This window comes from Rhea pennata, chromosome 5 (genome assembly GCF_028389875.1).
Source record: "Rhea pennata isolate bPtePen1 chromosome 5, bPtePen1.pri, whole genome shotgun sequence".
Lineage (NCBI taxonomy): Eukaryota > Metazoa > Chordata > Aves > Rheiformes > Rheidae > Rhea > Rhea pennata.
This window is the reverse complement of record NC_084667.1, coordinates 32,348,389-32,367,582: the sequence shown is the minus strand read 5'-3', so window position 1 is coordinate 32,367,582 and position 19,194 is coordinate 32,348,389. Positions and strand designations below refer to the sequence as shown.

General features: G+C 43.2%; 1 protein-coding gene across 3 annotated transcripts in view; it reads left to right on the top strand.

Moving 5' to 3' along the window:
- The first annotated feature begins 499 nt into the window (after positions 1-499).
- Positions 500-19,194, top strand: part of TEAD1 (TEA domain transcription factor 1) — a 155,318-nt gene continuing 136,623 nt past the window's right edge. For 2 of the 3 annotated variants that reach the window (XM_062576103.1, XM_062576104.1), the window contains exon 1: positions 944-1,311. In XM_062576103.1, coding sequence (XP_062432087.1) covers positions 1,134-1,311 — 178 coding nt within the window. In that variant the 5' untranslated portion in view covers positions 944-1,133. Of the gene's footprint in view, positions 577-943; positions 1,312-19,194 lie in introns of those variants that run through there. The other variant, XM_062576105.1, reaches the window with a different exon arrangement.

Genomic DNA, 19,194 nt, shown 5'->3' with positions numbered 1-19,194 from the left:
GCCTCCCGGGCGCCGCTTCGCCCTCCCGGCGGGGCACCAGGGAGCAAAGCGCGGCGGCCCCGCTCGGGTGCGCGGCCCCACGCGCGGCGCGGCGCGCGCGCGGCCGCCCCCGCCCCGCGGCCCGGGCTCCCCTATGAGGTCAGCGCGGCGCGAGGCCCCGCCCCGCCCCGCCCGCCGCGGCCGCAGGGGGCGCGGGCCGCGCTGCGCCGCTCTGCGCTGCGCCGCTCTGCGCTGCGCTCCGCCCCGCGGCGCCCGCTCCCGCCCGCTCCCGCGTTCATCTCATTCCTGCCCTCATTCCGCGCATTCCTCGCATCGCTGGCGCCGCGCAGCCCGGCCGGACCCGGCCCGCCCCGCGCCCCGCCGCGCCGCGCCGCGCCGCGCCGGCCGGGCAGCAGCGCGTCCCTCCGAGGGCTGCGGCCGCCGCGCGCCCGCGGTATAAATAGCGACGCCGCCGATTAAAAATAAGCGCGGGGCTATAAATAGCCGCGCGGCCCGGGGGCGCCGGGCGAAGTTTGCCGCTGGGCTGCGGCGCGCTGGCGGCGCCGGCCGAGGTGGGCAGCGCGGCGCGGCGCGGAGGTGAGTGCGGCGCGGGCGGAGCGCGGGGGAGCGGGGCCGCCCGCCGCGCCGCGCCGCTGCGCGCCCCGCGGGGGCCGGGCCGGGCCGCGGGGGCGGCCCCCGCCTCCCCGCAGGTGCCCGGGGGCGGCGGGGCGGGCGCGGGGCAGCGGCGGCGCCGCGGGAGCCTCGGCCGCGCCGGGTCTCGGCAGAGCCGCAACAGGCGGCGGCGGCGGCGGCCGCGCTCGGCGGTGCCCTGAGTCACCGCGCGGCGCCCGGCGCTCGCGCGCACACGCGCGCACCCGCGCACGCACCCGCACCCGCGCGCACAACTCGCGCACACACGCGCGTTCGCACCGCGCTCTGACATTCTTCGCGTTTTTTTTTTTTTTTTTCACGGAGGCGGAAGAAGTTAGGAGCAGCTTCGAGCTCGCAAATAAAATCACAGCAGTAATAAATTCAGAAAAAGATTAAATAAAAGCTGCCCCGGCGCTGCGGGCTGCGCAGCCGCTCGGTCCGCCCCGGGGGAGCCGCGCGCCCTGAGTTTCGCTTGCCTCCCCCCTTCTGCTTCCCTCTAAAAGATGAAAGAAGGAATGTCCTTTTTTGCTGCTTCTCCTCCAGAGCTGCTGCCGCTGCTGCTGGTTAATTGCACATTCAAGTGGAAAATTTTCGGGAGTCAGCAGAAACATTGTATCCAAAAAAGACAAAGTCGCAGTTACAACAACACCGAGGAGATTGTCCCTGGAAAACTTCCTTTCGGTAGGAACCGTAGGGTTATTTATTTATCCGCAGCGTTTTGCAGGGATGTATTCCGCAGCTGTCCCCAGCGCGGCTGCCGAGGGCCGGTCGCAGCCTTTGTTCGCAGAAGGAGCGTTTCCAAAGGAAGTGCGCTGGGGGCAGGGAAAAGTTAGACAGTGCCGCTCTTGTGGCGCGGCCGCGGCCTCCTCCGAGCGGGCCGGGCCGGGGCCGGGGCCGGGGCCGGGGCCGGGGCCGCCCCCGCCTCGCCCGGCGCGACGGCCCGGGCGAGCCGCGGCGGCGGCGGAACGCGGCCCTCGGCGGGGCTCTGCCCCTCGAGAAGCCCGATTCGGGTTGAACGGTGTTACGGGGTAAAAACACTTGGGAAACAGTGAGGCGGCGGCCACCCGTGTTTCTCGGGAGAGCGGTGAACTCCGACGCCGGAGACAAGTGCCTGGCCCGGGTGGGAAGGAGCGGGCAGTGACCTGCAGAAGTGCTGGAAGTTAGGGAGCAGCGGTGCCCGGCGCCTCCCGGGTGGAAATGGCGCCCGGCAGAGAGAGATTTGTTAACTCCTGGTTATTGAACACTGCCTGGGGAAGAGGGGCCCAGAGGCAGCGCACTGCGCTGGCCTGTGCTCGTGTAAAACGTTATGCAGAAGAAAAGTAAGCTGAAATGGCAGAGCCTCGGGGGGAAAAGTACCCGTGCAGCCGTGTTGCTGGCCAACAGAGGCATATTTGCTTTCTCTGAATGCTGATAAAGTTTGAAAACACAGCATTGCTAGTTAGCAGCTTTATAGAGATGCCTGACTGGATAATGGCAAAGTTTGGAGCGGTACAGATAAAACGTTGTATTTGGTAGCTGACTGTTCAGTTACTGTGCAGTGTATCTAGTACGGAAATCTCTGTGGGAATGCCCCTTTTGGGAAAATTCGTGTAAATAACAAAGTACCACCTGCAACTGAATATGCAAACAAAAACAATTGCGAAATGATTATAATTACATTACGACTTAATTTAAAATTGTGTAGGACTCTTCATATATCCCAAGGTTGGGAATGTGTGTCTGTAATATATGATGTATTCCATCTCTATAAATAGTTGGGGAATACCATTACAGGGATATTGGATTGTACTAGTGGTAAGATGGTACTATCAAAAACAACACAGAAGTCGATATTAAATTACTTACTTGGGGGAGGAGCAGGGGGGAAAGCTTGCATGTTTGTAAGTTTTTGTGCAGATATGTATACACACTTTTTTGGAATAGAAATTCAGGAGTTAACATAGTGAGTGTTCTTAGAGCATGAACTGAAGGTTTTATGTGTGGGTCACATTTTTAACTTGGATCTATTTAAAATCAACTTTACTTTTCAAATAATTTTGATTTAAAGGTAAACTTTTTTTTTTTTTTTTTTTTTTTTAGAGATGCATCTGTTTTTCACCTCTGTGGTAAAATGTGCCTTTTAACACTGCACTGATTTTGAATTAGATCATAAAGTATTTTCTATGACAGTAGGAATAATTCTGCATTTTGTCTGATGCAGGTTTATATCAACTGATCAAGCAGAAATTTTGGATGCAAATGATTTATCTCTATTTTTCACCTTAGTAATCTATAAATACCTTTGAACAATACTTCATTGCTAAACACATATTAGGAGGATTTTGAGCTTCAGTTTTAAATGTGCTCTTTTGGTGAAGTTAATATTTTTAGTTTTTACATCCAGAAGAGCATAACATCAGCTTTTAAGATTCAAATTACAATTTTATATTCTGTAGAGTTTCTCGCTCATAGTGCTGAGTGGGATGTACATGAGCAATGAAGCGGAGAAAAATCTTGATTTGACATGAACCTTAGTAAAGACAGCCTCTGCTTAAAGGAGTTTAATTAAACAGCTAAAAAGGGACAACATAAACTTAATTGTGAGCTAGACCCGCCGTGAATTTCCAGCCGAGAGATGATGAAGTGTGTTGTAGTGTGTGTGTGAGCATGCATGTAACATGTTTGGTGTCATTTGTAACTAGCATTTTTTTGTTGTTATTGTTGTTGCTGGACAGTGTAGTGGTTTTGGATATTGTTAAAGTGGTTTTTAGGCTTTGTTCATGACTGAAAAAGTTAAACTCAGTAAAGTCATAGGCAGAGGAAGAATGAACTCTTCTTTCTTTCTTTTTAAACTACTTCTACAGATAAAATTGGAAGCAATCTTTCAAGATATAGTATAGGGAAAAGTATAATATAGACTTCTGAAGCTACAGAGAAATTCAGGTGCAAGTAAAGCACCTTTTACTTAATAAAAAGTGAAAGGTAAAAATAGCTACGTATTGTGATATAACTGTCAGCTTCCAATCTGTGAAGTAAGATGGTTGCATGGTTGAAACAATTTCAGTAGAAATAATCTGACTTTATTGGAAGGTGCATAAGGTTGTTTCTAAAACATGATCTTACGTACAGTTTTGAATGTGTGTGTTTGTGAAAAGATTATCTTCAATGTTACATTTGAATGCATGGCTTCTGACCACGTGTGTGTGTGTATATATGTATATACATTTTTATATATCACTTTTTAATATGTTATTTCTTCTTGGCAGTAATGCTGTATTTTTCCGGAGATAGTAATAACTGGCACTGTCTTTCTAAATGATTCCATTAATTTAGGGGAAAAAAAAGATTTGTTAGATCAAATCCTTACTCAGGTTAAAGTGATGAGGATGACTCATGTGAATAAACATTCACTGGATCAAATACTAAGATATTTACAGCGTATGCTTTATATACATGTTTAGTATGATATTTGATTTCTAAAAGAAGGAAGTGGGCACTGTTCTGTATGCATCTCTTTTTAATTAAAAAAATATCAAATTTGACACATTTACGCTTTTTCAAATTTTTGTGAGGGGCATATGTTCCGCTTTCCTCTTGGTCTATGCCTAAAACTTGCAGGCAAATTTCTATTAAAAGTTGGTCACTCATTCCATTTGTGCTCTTTTGCACAGCATGTGCAGATTCAAGCTGAGGACTGACATGTGGGTAGGTTTTTTCTTTTTCATTTTCTTCTTCTTTTTTTTTTTCTTTTTTTTTTTCACCCCTCCTGGTGTAAATTCAGGTTAATTGCATCAGCTTCATACTGACTTATTCCGTATTTACATTGCTGTAATGACGGTATGCATTGATCCTTTAAACATTACTTTAAAATGCCCAGTTTTTCAGAGGACCTATGTTCAGCATGAGAGAAATAATAGTTACTTAGTTCTGGGATTTGAGATCTAATTACTATTTTGTCACTTTGCAGCACCATGCCGTTCATGCCTGCTTCAAGTAGGAATGTTTTATATTCCTAAACTGTGGTCATTTACTATTAAAAAACGTAGGCAAGTCTCAAACGAATTTTAGAACCTAGAAGAGGTAGATTATCTCCCTAATAGAAACTGCTGTTAGAGAATTTTCTGCAAGGTATACAAGTACTGTATAATTTAAATTATATCCTGTGATATATGAACAGATTAATGGCATTATTTATTGTGAAGCCAACTGACTCTAAGCCACACTGAAGACACGTTTTTAGAAGACAAAAATTTGTGTAATAAATTCCTACTCTATGGCAAGGAGGCGGCCAAGGAGGCAAGGTATCTTGCCCTCTGTTCTTGCACAAAACTCCTTTTGACTTTTGCAAGTGGAACAAGGATGGAATAATATTTCCTGGAATAATTTTGTGTTTGGTTTTAATGATTGCTCATTTCCAAAACATAAGAGTGAAAAGTTGCAGACTTCAACCCTTCGAGGCACCAGCTTCAAATCTGTTCCTCAGATTTGTCATATTAAAATTCATCTAGAACTTTTCTGATTCAATACTCCTGACCTCTCTGGGTTTTTGTATGAAATCCTGATCCCATTGAAATTGCCATGAGTTTTGCTTTGTTGTTAGTAAACCCAAGATTTCACGCTCTACATTGACGCAGATTCAGCAACTTTGTTACTGTATCAGGTCATTAAAGTTCTCCCAGAATTACGTTAATTTTAAAATGTAGGGAGTGGAGGAGCATAGGGGGAGAGAAGGGAGATTGCTAACAAGCCTGTGTCAAAATCTGGTTCCTAACAACTGATTTGAGTATCTCGCCCAGGAAGTCTATGCATGTCTTGCAGAGCAACTCATCATGTGCTACACGTGCGTATTTGTTAGATGAATTTTTGCCTTTGCATCAAGAACGCTGCGAAAACCCCGTGTGTGCGTAAAGCGTTTACAGAAGCCTGCCCAGTTGGTGCAGGACTACAGACCCCTTTCCCAGTCTTTCCAGCTTGTGCCCAGGCTCCCCAGAGGCAGCCCGTCTGATTTTGGCGCCCGTCCAGTAGAAGGTATCACCTACAACGTTTCCTTCTTTGTCCTCTAGTCACTGTTTACTGGAACAGCGCGATTACTACTTCCCCGTCCTGTTGTGCGTTTCCACGCGGCCTTCTTGGATTTCTAGCTCTTATTAGCTCTTCATTAAACATTTGAGTCCGAGATAGTCTGTGTGGCGGCAGAAGCACACGACTGCAAAATGCAAGTTTATTTGCTAGCGGGTCAGAAGGTAGAATTTGGAATCTGTGTGCTGGGGGAAGGGGAGGAAAGTTTAGGGTTATGTGTAAAACTATTAAAATGCTATTGACTGGGAATCTAAAACAATGACGAGTGCTGTTGTTTTTACAGATACATAAACTGAAAACTGCTGCTAATGATGGGAAATGTTAATTATGTGAGAACATATTGAACTTATATTCGCTGGCATGAACTTTTTTAAATGCATCAACTGTGCTGCCTTTTATGCGCACAGCTTTCTAATTATCATAATTCAGTACAGCTCTGGCTTTTGGAAAGAGTTCAAGTGCAATCTCAACTTAACATGAAAGGAGTTTTTTTTTTTAATGAGAATGTTCAAGAACAATTTGAAAAGATAATCTAAAAATGCTACATACTTCACTAGGTAAAAGTCAGAAAATAAGCGTGTTCCCATAACTGCCTATCAAAGCAGAACAGATTATTAGAACGGAAAGTTATCTATTTTTCTCATTATGTCTCTCACACTCCTACAAAATGCGACTAAAAACATTTTCATAATTGGGTATCAGAGGCATCTACTATGTATCTGTAGACAGTTTTTATTTTGTCAGTTTTTGAAATGATAAATCAAGTGAGTGGATTACTATATTGCCATTGAAAAACTTTTCCTTGAACAATACATAAGTAACAAAGATTTGGATTTTTAAAGTAAGAAAAACTTTGGTGATTCTTTCGGTATTAACTGAGTCTCCGTCGCATATTAGCGCCCCATTGTAAATCTGCCTTATCTATCAGTATTCGCACCTTGCCTTTGTGGAGTTTGAGGGGTTGTAAATACCAATTCTTTTGAAACCTTTCAAAAAGCTTAAATGATGGGGAAAATAACTTACGCTTGAAATATGCTTTGACCGATTTCTGTTTGTACGTTACCAAATCAGTAGTTTCCCCCTCTGCCCCCACCCTAGGTCTAGTTGAAAAGGGATCGAAGATGCATTTTTCTTTTTTTCATACTTGTCTTTTCCTTTACTGCAGTACATGCTACATTGCTAAAATGCGAAGAAAGCCCCAGTGAAACAAAATGACTTCATTTGAGCTGGCACTTAAGAGCAGAATTCACTTCCATAGTGCTGAAATAAAAGAAGCCAAGTGTTTTAAATAGCCACTCCCCTAGGCCAGAGTGTTTTTAGAAAAGCTCATTGTCTGGGTCGGAGCTGCAGCAGTGTGCCTGCCTCTGTTAGCTCCCCCAAACCAGACAGCTCCATTGCTAAAGTTGACATCTGGTTTACTCTTTGTTCACCTGTTTAAAAAAAAAAATGCAAATGGACGAGTGCCCTAGAGCTCCACAAAAAAAAATAAAAATGCTGTTGACAGTTTGTCAAACAGTGCTTCCAGTCCAGGACTGCCGCAGCCTATTGTTATGCCAGCAACAGGCAGCAGAAGTTGTGGCACCATATGGCTAGTATATGCTTCAGATAAGCTATCTGTTAATTTAGCTTATCAGTAGCATTTTGATATGCTTCATGTTTGAATCGCCAACCAGTATGGCCTTGAGTATTTTTGGTGCCAAATTATTCCTTAACATCATAGACCTCACAGCTATTCGCTTGGTGGAATCTCTCTTCATTCATCCACCTCGTGGTGCCCTGGAACAATGGTGCTGATTTTTGGAATGAGCTGGTCCGTTTTTTGCAGGGTTGTCTTTCTGTGAGGAGATTATAATTCAGGAATGATGTTGTGGGTTTAAGGGGAGAAAACATCAGAACTGACTTTGGAAGAAAAGGTAAATTTGTAGTGGTTTAGAGGCTAAAAGCTTCCATTGTATGCATCTCAATTAAAAAATACTTATTGTTTGGAGATAAACATTTATTAATGGTAGATAGTTTATTTTATTTAACTCATGCCTACTGTGCATGTGCGCACTTCTTCCTAGGACTGTTTTGTATCTTAAAGTAAGAGGTAAAGCTCTGAAAACAATTTAATTTTCTGCATCCCCTATTTTACCTTTACTATTTCAACAAAGCAGCCTCTAAAAAATTATGCGTCCTGTTGTCAGCTGATCTCTGAAGAATTTGTCATTCAAGATCACCTGAAAGCCCCTGAGAAGACTCAGTGGAAGTTCATCTTTTCTTCCTTTATTTATTTATTTATTTTTGTCCTTTTCTCCTTCCTCTTCCTTTGGCCGCAGTCTGTTGCGTGGCCGGAAGAGTCTCAAACACAAATGCAGTCTTGCGTGGGGAGCTGCCGATGCCCTTCGGGCTGGGTCTCGGCGCTGCGCCCTGACCCCCGCACGTTCCTCCCTGCCTCCCGCCCTGCGGGCGCCCGGCTCCGGCGGGGCCCTCGCGGGCTTCGCTCCCGCTCCCGGAGGGGCAGCTGCTTCCCTCCCTCCCTGCCTCCCTCCCTCCCGTGGCCGCCCGCCTCGCTGCCTCCTCCGTGCCCCCTGCCCCCCGGCGGAGCCGGAGCGGCGGCGGGCGCCCTGCCTGCCCGCCCCGAGCGGAGCCCGCCCGCCGCGGCGGCCACCGGGCAGAGCCGCCTCCGCCCCGGGCACCTCCGGGACGCGGGCGCGGCTGGGGGAAAAGGTTTTCCGTCCTCTGGCTCGGTGCAGGTTAGAGCAGTGACCGCTCGCTCTGCGGCGTGTGCTGGGGAGGAAAGTAAGCGAAAAGGTGGGGCGGGACAAGTGCTCGGGCTCCTGACTCGCCGTAAGGCGTTTGCGCGTCTTCCCTGCAAGTGGTTTCCATGGGCTGAAAGATGAGGGGCACCTTTCAGTCCACTGACCCATCGGTTATCGCCCGCAACGTGTGCGTGTGGACATCTTGGGCTCATGGGGCCATTAAAACAAAGCAAATCTGAATTTATTTAGTACAATAAGATGTCTTGCGTGTATCTGATTTGCGGTGAAACTTAAGAGCCTCTGAAGTTTCAGCTGATCTGGTATCTGCTTGACTGGGCTTTCCCAGCGATTCACTGGTCCTGGTTATTGCTTTGCGATGGTACGGCTGCAGCTCCGAATGATGTGTGTTTTGCTCGTTAAATATACCATTATTTAGTTGTAGTAATTTGTTTCCTTGCTTTTGGCATGTTTACTATATGCTTATTGACCAGTGTATTTGAAAAATGTTTTTAAAACACACAGTGTCCTTTGGCAATTCACTTTGGGTTTTACTGTTAGTAGTACTTTTTTGTTGGTGAAACAACGACCTATAAATAACTTGATCTCTGAGATCTCCAAAAACAATACAGAAATGTCTGAAGGGTAATAGAATTGTCGTAGTTCTGGGTTGCTCGGAAAATTAACTAATATTCCGGCCTCTCAGATGTTGGAAACAAATTAAAGAACCCTTTTTTTAGGTACAGGCTGCTTTTAATGGTTCTTCTGTATTAAGGAAAGTACAGTATTGTAGGTTATTTATTTCTGGGCATGCAGTACAAGGTGAAGAGCCTGCAATTCAGCTAGCAATGCCTCTGTGCCCTGAGGTAAACTCTATTTCACAAAGGGAATTTTGATTATGGTCTACTGCTCTGTAGCATAGTGGAGGCTTCAAGAGGCAAATGGTAAATGCTACCAAAGAAAAGCTGGATAGGAGCCACTGACGTCATCTAAGTAAATCTGCTGTAGGACTATAGCCATAAAATGACTGCCAGCCACTGAGCGCACTTTGGCCTTTTCTTGTCAACTGTTTTAACTGCTGTTTTTTTCTTTTTTTTTTTTTCCAAGCAACATGCATTTTATTTTCTTTTTCTTTTTTGTGCTAGTTGTGCACATGGTGAAATACAGAAATGCTAACCTCGCCCCCCTCAACGCTGTACATCATATGGGAGCGTCTGCAAATTGCAGTTCAAAAATTAAAAAGTAAACCAGTACTTTTCCGAACATGAGCCGGGCAGAATTAAGCTTCCATCTCAAGTATTTTTTAGGTGCAAGAGCTTGGCAGTTCAAGTTACAGCATACTGATGAGATTTGTGTTGTGGGCAAAAAGCATTTTGATGCACTGGAGGGCATGCTTTCCTCTGGAAGAACTAAATGCATAAAAATGGCTGGTTGTGAATTCTGAATTAGCACAAAAATGCATGCGTTTCTGAGTGCTTAAGATTCAGAGTGTTAGTCATTGCTTTCGGATTGACTGATGAAGCACCAGTGACCCCTAAAACAGAACTTTTTTGTTCTTTCAGACATGCAAATGTATTGTTACCAGCTGATCTTTGATTATACATATTAGACACAGTTAAAGAAATAGTGTGCATCAACAACAGCAACTCTGGAATTTACCCATTAAAATATAGCAGTAGATACTTGTGTACCTAAGACTGTGTCTAAAAGTACACTTGATATCCCAGCTGTCCTCCACTTGAAGTTTAGATGTGTCAGGATTGTAACAAAGGTAACTGATTTTTTTGACAGTGGATTTTGAATTCTTTGTCAACATTCACTTGAAATGAATTTCAGGAATTTTAAGATACTTTTTTTTTAAAAAAAAAAAACAAAACAGAATGCATAGTAAAACATAGTTATAGTTATTAGCCAGTGTGTACCTTGATGATATTTTTTTACCTGATTTATGTACTTTTTACTTTAAAATAAAAATTAAGCATCACTCTGGCTGTTTTTGAAGTTTATGAGTCTTATGATCAGAAATATATTAAAACCAGTATCTTATCCATGAATCATTAGATGAGTCAGTTCCTGAAACCACTACAAGCCTCACAGTTCTTGGCTACAGCTAAAAGCAGGAAATCCAGGCTTCAATAACTTCCTTTCCCAGTACTGGCTATGGCAGTGTTAGTGGTTAGTATATGCTGCTTTTGTAAGCAATAGGAAGATGTATGTCTGAGGAACAAAGGCACTCCAGTCAATTTGCTGAAACTGTTTATAATTTGTGGTCTTGATTTGAATGTCAGGATATATTGGCATATTCTATATTCTGTGCTGCAATCCATTTTCCAGCAGTGATATTTGGAATATGAAGTAGAGGGAACACACGATGGCACAGTTTTTAGACAAAACCCATCTCCTCAGTTTACCAGAAACAGGGAAGAGTTTTAGTGATATCATCAAACTACTGAATAGTAACGGGAAAGAGAATTGAATGCATAGGAGTAAATTAAAGATGTTTATTTAACAGTTACTTTGTTTTATGCTTGTGCAACAAAACTATTTTTATGCTGTTTCAGTGCTGCAAAAGGACTTGAAAAAAAAAAAAAAAACAAAACCCAAAAAAACCCCCAAACTTGGAACATGTAAAATAAAAACACATGATTTGTGTTTTGGTCCCTCTTTTTGTAGCGAAAACTGTTTGCCTCCTCGTAATCAAGGACACATTGGTCGTCTCCGTGTTGGTGAAGCGCTGCTGGCCACAGAGCACAGATCCTCTTTAAAGGCGGCGTTCACCTTCCTGAGCTATGGGGGCCGGGCTCGCGTCTAGTGCAATGACGATCTTAACGTGTTTACACCTGGAAAGTATTCAACCTTTTATGTTTTTCTTAAATAGTACAAAAGATCATTCGATATCTTGTACATATTAATTGGTTAATTTAACTCTGCTAATCAATTAGCAGCACGTAAAAGCCAAAACTACCTTCTTTAATTGTTCTTTTTGTTCTTTCCTCTAAACAAAATTGTCCATAACAAACTGGGAACACTAGTATTGAGAGCAATAAATTAGATAGGCACTGCATTAAAAAGCTACTTTTGACAGTGTTGATTAAACTGTGTATGAAGTATTGATTAAAAACAAAAACAGAGCTCTTCATTTAAACAGGCAAAATGGTTATTGTTTATTAGGCAGCAGTGTTTTTTGTACTAGATAATATGTGAAATCGCTTTATAAGCAAGCTGCAGGCTGGATTCTTTCTTAGCTGGTGTAAATCGGTGTTGATAAATTGGCCTCGGTGTAACTAATGGCCATTTGCAAGGCTGTGGAGCCACATGGCTGACATGGTGATCCCATACTGATGTGCAGCCTGGTCCTTCTTGGGTTTTGGGTTTGTTGGGCAGTGTGGGAGAGAGCTGGGAAAAAAGCAGGGTATCCACACCATCCTAAAGGCAGCTGAGTGCTGAGACCCGTTTCGGTGTGGAGACCCGTACCCTGCAAGAAACTTCTCCTGCCTCTGCCCAGGGAACTCCATGTTGATGGGAAAGACCTGGAGAGGGTCTGCTCCTTGCTCAGACCTGAGGCTTTGAGTGGCAGTTTTCAGTAAGAGAGCGAGGTTGTCCTAGAGGAATTGGAAAGACCGTTCTCCCCTGGTTGGTAGGTTTGCATCAACGTGCAGAAAGGAGGCTTCCAGGCAGGCAGGTGCCTTTGGTTTCCTCTCGACTAGTTCAACTGGTGCTTCGTTCGCAGGTGCTGTGCTAGAGCACTGGCTGTTTGTGCACACGGGAGACGGAGCCTAGCTTGTGTGTGTCCCGTCTGCTGTAGGGAGCCAGATGCTGAAGATTTAGGGTTTGCAGTGTTCAGTATCACACGACCTACTGTGGATTTAACTCACTGCATTGTAATTAACTTCTTGTAATAACAATAATTACAATAATTAACTTACTGAAATAACAAAGATGTACTTTGCGCTACTTCTGCGTGTTGCTTTTGGGACAGAAATTTTCTTTGTTGTTTTTTTTTTAATGACAAATTGAGCACGTTAGCAGCAGAGAACAGCAGTGAATTTACACAGGATCAAAGCATACGTAAAAGACGTTGTTCATGTCTGTGACCATATGAAGTGCTATTTTGTATTAATTAACATTAAACATCCGATTGTTTAACAACAAAGAGAAGATCTTCAAGTGCAGTAAGCATCTAAAAGTTTAAAGCGGGTTATAGTCATGCTTGCTTTCATGTATTTCATTTGCAAAGAAATGTAAATGATTTAATATTGTTTTCTAGATGAACAGTCCTGAACATGGGAATTGTAATGCATAAGATATCTCCATATATTTTTAGCAAGTTCAAACTTTTTAAATGTATATGAACTGAACATCTTTGTGTTCCTATTGATCTGAGAGGCGCCTTGTTGCTCTAATGTAGATTTTGGTTTGGGATTAGAGGCCTGGGGCTTTGAATTGCTTGCTGTCTGTAGACCAAGTCATCAGTGGCTAGTGATTGATTCATTAATTAAAATCAATTTAAATGGATTTGTAAACCTCATGTAACAGATTATCTTATTAACAGCATGAGAAAGGCAGTATGATCTGCAAGGAATGTGTAGCTTTAGACAAAAGGCTGCATGATTTTTACAGGAGAATTTTGTGAATTGCTGTTGCTTTAAGTGATCTATGCAAATGAAAGTGCCTTGCCTTAAATCCTACATTAAACAGACACTTCCTGTTGAATATGTTTTTTATTTTTTGTAAGAGTCCTCCAAAAGACTTGACTTTAATCTAGATGTGTGTGCATGCGTGTGTGTTTGTGTACATATTCATGGTCACGGAGACATGTTAAGTATTGCCCAGTGTCTGACATAGTCTAAGCTTAGAAACTCCTGGTTTTTCTTGAACCTCTCCTTCATTCTGTTTATAATAATAATAATAATAATAATAATAATCCTCAGCAACAAAAATCATTTTCTACGTAATTGAAAACAAAATGTCAAAAAGAACATCTAATACTGTTTAATCTATGCCCTGCCTGCTCAGCAGTGCTGTCTAGAGAAGATACTTGGGACAGCTGGAGGGGCCACATGGACAGGGGAGTTCTGGCAGAAGTGAAAGTGTTGAAGAGATGGCAAGAAAAGCCTTCCTGGCCGGGAGAGGGGAGGCTTGTCCGCCGTCTTTGCATTCATTTTATAACTTCTTTCTGCAGAGAGATCTACAGTGAGCCATTCCAGGCAGTTATATGTATTATATTCCTGTGAACAGGCATCAAGACTATCTGAGCCAAGGCCTCGGCAAAATCCATGGGAATTTTGAATCCAGTTTCAGACGGAGCAGGGCTGTTCCCTAGAAATCATAGGCTTGCCCACAACTTTTCAGTAATCTCAATAATGTGTGTACTTTCCAAAGTGATTTGCAACCCAAGCTTCTAGAGTAAAGGAGATTTTAAATTGAGCGTGCTTTGTTATAACATCTGTTCTTCACTTATTTCTTTCCTCTCTAGTTTGTGCTCTCTGTACATTCTTAATTAGGGGGCAAACTGAATTAAATTATGAGCTCCCTTTCTGACTGCACTGAAGCTACTTTCACTTCAGATTTCCCCTGCAGTATTGCAGAAATCAAAGAATCTATAAAAATGGGCAGTAATAAATGGTTGCTATCATTTAAGAATGTTAATGACTTTTTAAAATATGCACTACCATGACATATTTATTGCCTCACAGACATCATCCATTCAATGCACAGATAATTCTTTAAAGCAAGATATTGATAACGAGTTTTGTTTGTTAGATAACCCTAACTGGCACTGGCAGGACAGGTGACAAGTCTTTAAGCAAAAGAAAAAAAAATTTAAACTGGATTGACACAGTAAAGCCAGTTTTAATTGGCCTCGATGAAATTAAATGCATTGCCTGAAATTATACAAATGTGGTCTCTGCTAAGGTAGAAATCTTTTTCATCGCTTGAGGAAAACTGAACAAGGTGTTTGGGAGATGCGGTTCCAAAATAAGCGTAACACCCACTCATTTCACTTACAAGAATGGTCAGCGGGAACCTCCTGTTTACTCCGTAGTCCTCTCGTGATGTTCTCCGGTGCCTGACTTTGGAGGGAGGGTGATTCGCCTGAGGTGCTGGTGGGCACGCTCCCTGCCCGGCTCCGTGGAAGGGAGGAAACTTGGAGGAGGACTGGGAAGCAGCAGCAGCTCGTGCGATCCCTCCACTTGTCTTCAGCTGCTTCATCTTACAAGTCCAATTCCTCAGTTGTAGAATCAGTTTCAATTAATTGACTTTCTTCAGTTGAATTTTTACTGTATGGTTCTCCAGAAGGCTGAAGGGAAGAGGACATCGTTGGTGAATAGCTTTTAAATAGCATACTGCATAACCCTGCCATTATGACTTAAGGGAATATTTTCCATTCCACATTTGTCTATAATGTGAATCTTAGTAACATTTGTCTTGTATTAAGGCTGCAGAGTTTTTTGTGTGTATGTTGCAAACCTTGTGAAATGGTTTTAATTCTTAAAAATTATAAATAGCTCAGTTAGCTCAAATATCTCTTTTGTAAGCACATGCTTTTTTATAAAAGGACATAGTTATGGGGCAGTGTTGTACGAAATGCAATTGAGTTGTGCAGTAATAAAATTTCCATGGTGTTTTATAAGAAGGTCAGTGGTATGCAATTAACTGCTGGACTGGTGACGGGTGCTGAGTAGGAAAGTGCTGCTGCCCTAGACACTAAATATAGTAATTAAGCTCAGGGGCTAGTATTAAAAGCATAGAAAATACATGACTTCGTCATTAACAGCAGATTTGTGATGATGTTTGGTTTAACAATACTATATTAGATGTAAGCTCATTCCGTAATTTTATGCTTGCAATTTACAATCTACATGTTCAAGGAGAGCTGGCTGTTCTGAAGCTTGTCGGATGGGGTCTGAGTTAAGAGGATTTGATACTTAATATTATGTCCAGATTTTGGGGGCTTGCTAAGGCAGTCTTCCTAAGGAAAGCTTTTTAGTTCCCTGCGTATTCGGAGGAGAGAGCTGTGTGCCTTCTGAAAGCCTCTAGAAGGAAACCCTGGCCATCGGCAGGCGTCGGACCCTGTGCCTAAACACAGACGGAGGATGGAGCCTCCCTTGGCTGAATAGGGGAAAATAGGAGTTTGTTGGGTGGGTGGGGAATGGAGCCATTAGGTAAGGAAATTCAGGTGCAGATTTGAGCACCCGTTGCTCTTATGAATGCCTCTCTTATCTCTGCCAGCTGTATTCTGTAGTTACCCTTTCATGGCATAAAGGAAGTATCATTTATTACTCATCAAGGAAGAGGATAGAGCCTTGCTACATAAGGAAGAACATGTATTTGAAAGGCATCTGATTTAATGCTACCTGCAAACCCTTGACTTTTCAGATTTGGCAAGGTATTTCTGTTTTACTTAAAGTATTTGGAAAAAAAATTGTATGAAGCAGCCATAATGTTAATGTTTGTTTTTCCCCTTTTTTACAACCACAGTCCTGTGAAGCCTGCCAGGTCCTGTTGTACTCAGTTCTGCTGCAGTCCAGTAACACTGACTTAGATAACTGGAGGGAATTTAAAATATACTGTGTGGTAGACTCCTGTGCTTGAAACTCTCATAGTGCGCTTGTTATGGTGTGATGCCAGCAAGACTGAATAGTCTGCTGGAGTAGATCAGACTGAACACAAAATGTCATAACTGTGAAGACTGGGGGGAAATCCTGGCTCCGCAGAAGTCAAAGCCATGAATGAACAGAGTCTCTTCCGCTTACATTTACACCTATATTCACAAAGAATCTTTTAGAGCAGCCTCCGCTCACTGGCAACCGGGGCACGGAAATTAAGGAAAATTCAGTTTAATATTTGTCAGATCAAGTCATCCCCCACCCTCAGTTTTATTCCCATAGATTTGCCTGAACTCATAGCTCTCTTTAGACAGACTTTAAAAGATAGATAGTGCTTTTGTTTCTCCCCTGATCTTAAATGTGCACATTTTGGGAGAGTATCAGTTGGTATTAATGTAAAAAGGCCAGTCTGCCTTGGCTTAGTTCATCTTTGTAGGGATGACGGCTTGGGAGCAGGAGAATGGTTCCCCACGGAATGCTATTGCTGTCGAAGGCATTGAAATCTGTTGTGATTCCCTAAGGCTAAGCGCTGTGGGAAATTGTGAATTAACACTTCAACACAGGATGTGGAAGTGTTCATGGATGCTTCAGTGGAACAAAACCATTTAAGTAATGATTTAGAGTGTTTACCATTCCCCTTTTGGACTAAACATAATTAAGTTAATAAAATGCACTAGATTTAGAATAAATAGAAAGTTTAAAAATATCTTGCAATATATATCTACCAATTCCTACCAACTTGTGTTGAAAATCGTTGGATTAGAGTTCTTCTAATCTGGTGATTTTAATCTGGGAGTGTGTGTTTTTTTTTTTTTTTTTTATTTATTTTTTTTTATTCTCGGAAGAAAGGCAATCATGCAAGTAAAGCATAAATCAGGAGATGGAGAGATTTATGTTCGGTTTCTGGAGCAGAGTCATGTGAGGAAGTTAAGGGAATTGTTCGTTGCTCAGATTACTAATTTAGAGGAAGTTTGGGAAAAAGCAGGAATGATTTTGTCCAGCCCATGGCATTGGATGTGTGAGTTAATGTTTATGAAGTCCTTTTGATATACCTGTGTATAAAGTACTGTCAGTATAAATGATTGTCTCTGAGATGGAGGTTTCCCTACTTCTTTGCTTTACACGATTTTCCATAATTGGCTTGGAGTGGAGAGATTGAGTGTAATTAAGTCTCATAATTAATTAATATGAGAAAGCTTACACAAACACAGAATAAGTACTTCAGATTTCATGATTTGTTCCCTTCTGTAAAATTGAATTAATAATACCTTGTTACTTAATGCTGGAAGCAATAATTGGGTAATAGTTACAGAGTGTTTTCTTATGAATATTTATGTAAAGAACCATTTTTAGGCAGTGAAACTGATGCACAGGTGTCAGTCTTTGCAGAAAAGCTGATGTTCCTCTGAAGTAACCCACTGAAACTGTTTTATCCTAGGGCCAGAAGAAATACCAAGTCAGTATTTAAGGCTCCTCACAGAATGATCACAGCTTTCCGAGATATTCTTCTGAGGATTTAACAAGTCTTTTTTTTTTTCTCATAATTTAAACAACACTTTAAAAAAATTCTTACTTAGAGTTGTAATAAGAGTGATTTAGATTTCCCATTACAATAATAATCCCTAAACAAGCTAAACAATCATGTACATTATTTAGGATATACAATCTCCAAGCATGTTTTATGACAAACCGCTAATAGGCTGCTTTTATCACGTGCCACAGTTCTGTAGGTATGCGGCAAGTTACAGAGCCCAAGACCTCTTTCTAAGACTTGGACAGCAGTTTGGCAGACATCCTCAGGCGAGCAAAAGGGGGAATGAGTCAAAAACTGAGAGCCCTTCCCAAAAAGCACTTTAATAATGAGCTGAGAGGTATTTATAGTGAAGGGTCCAACCTGAGGGTGCTTCTTGCCCCACCTGGATCCCTGTGAGGATGGGAAGGGGGTGGTGGGTTAGACTGTGGCCACTCCAGAACAGAACTTCGCTTAAGCACTTCCAGAACAGAAGTAAGTGGTGGGGACAGTGGTCTCCGGTGAGACGTGTTTCATTACAGTTGCACTGTGAACATCAGGGAAGCAGCTGTCACTGCATCAGCTTCTTCCACTTTGAGGGAAACTGTTTTCTCACTCGAAAGCACAGAATGGATGAATAATCCAAAAATAACTAAGGAAATACTTTTGAAGACTGAGTTACAACCACACAGGCTTGCATTCACTGCTTTGCCTCTTCCCAGGTCCTGCAGCGCCTGCTGGCACTGAGGACAGCAAGCGACCTTATGCAGGTCTTTGCTGTCTGGCGCTTTTCAGACAAATGGTACTTGGACCAAGCATGGGGCATCAGAAAGCTCATTCTAATTGCTGCCTGGAAAGGTAGAGAAAACCATGCAACTTGGCCAGAATGGCGGGAGCTGAAGCTTTTCAGTGAAACAAGCAGATCAAACCCATACCCAGACCATACTTCTATCAGCTTTCTGGCTTGACTGTACCAGATTTACAAAACCAAAGAATGACAGGGAAGGAGCCCAGAGGAGGAAGGATGAACCTGAAGTAATTAGCTTTCCAACTGCTCAGCAAACAGTGCTTGTGACTGGCAGGAGGCCAGGCCATCGATGCCACCAGTGAGGGTCTGGGGATTGAGGCCCGCCTGTGAGGGCCTGGCCTGCAGGGCTCTCAGAGACCTTTCCCACAGGATCAGCCGTGGCACTGCTCAGACATCTGGTGACTCCTACAAGTCCTGTAGTATTCTGAGTTAGCTGAAGTGGTGATACAGTTACCTATTGCTAACTTCAGTCCGTAGAAACCTGCAGAACCATCCCTGTGTGGAGCATAGGAAGGATACTTCAGTATATGCCTCCTGCAGATGTTGATGTTTGATGGGTGTCAACATAGGTTTTGTAAACGCATCACCTCTAAGGTGAGGTTTGGCAGAGAAATGCAGTATTCTCTTTTACTGTAAGCTACAGCCTTTTCCTCTGAGAGCTTAGGAGCATGTTTTCATACTTAACGTGTTTGCTGTCCTTGCTGTAGCTCGTGTGCCCTACCCTCCCAGGGAAGGTAAGCTGGCTCTTGGGCTGTCGTTGTCAAACAGACAAGGTGGGGGTGAGCAGAGAGAGGGCAGGCAAACGTACGGTCTAAGCCATTCTGCAGATTTGGGTACGGT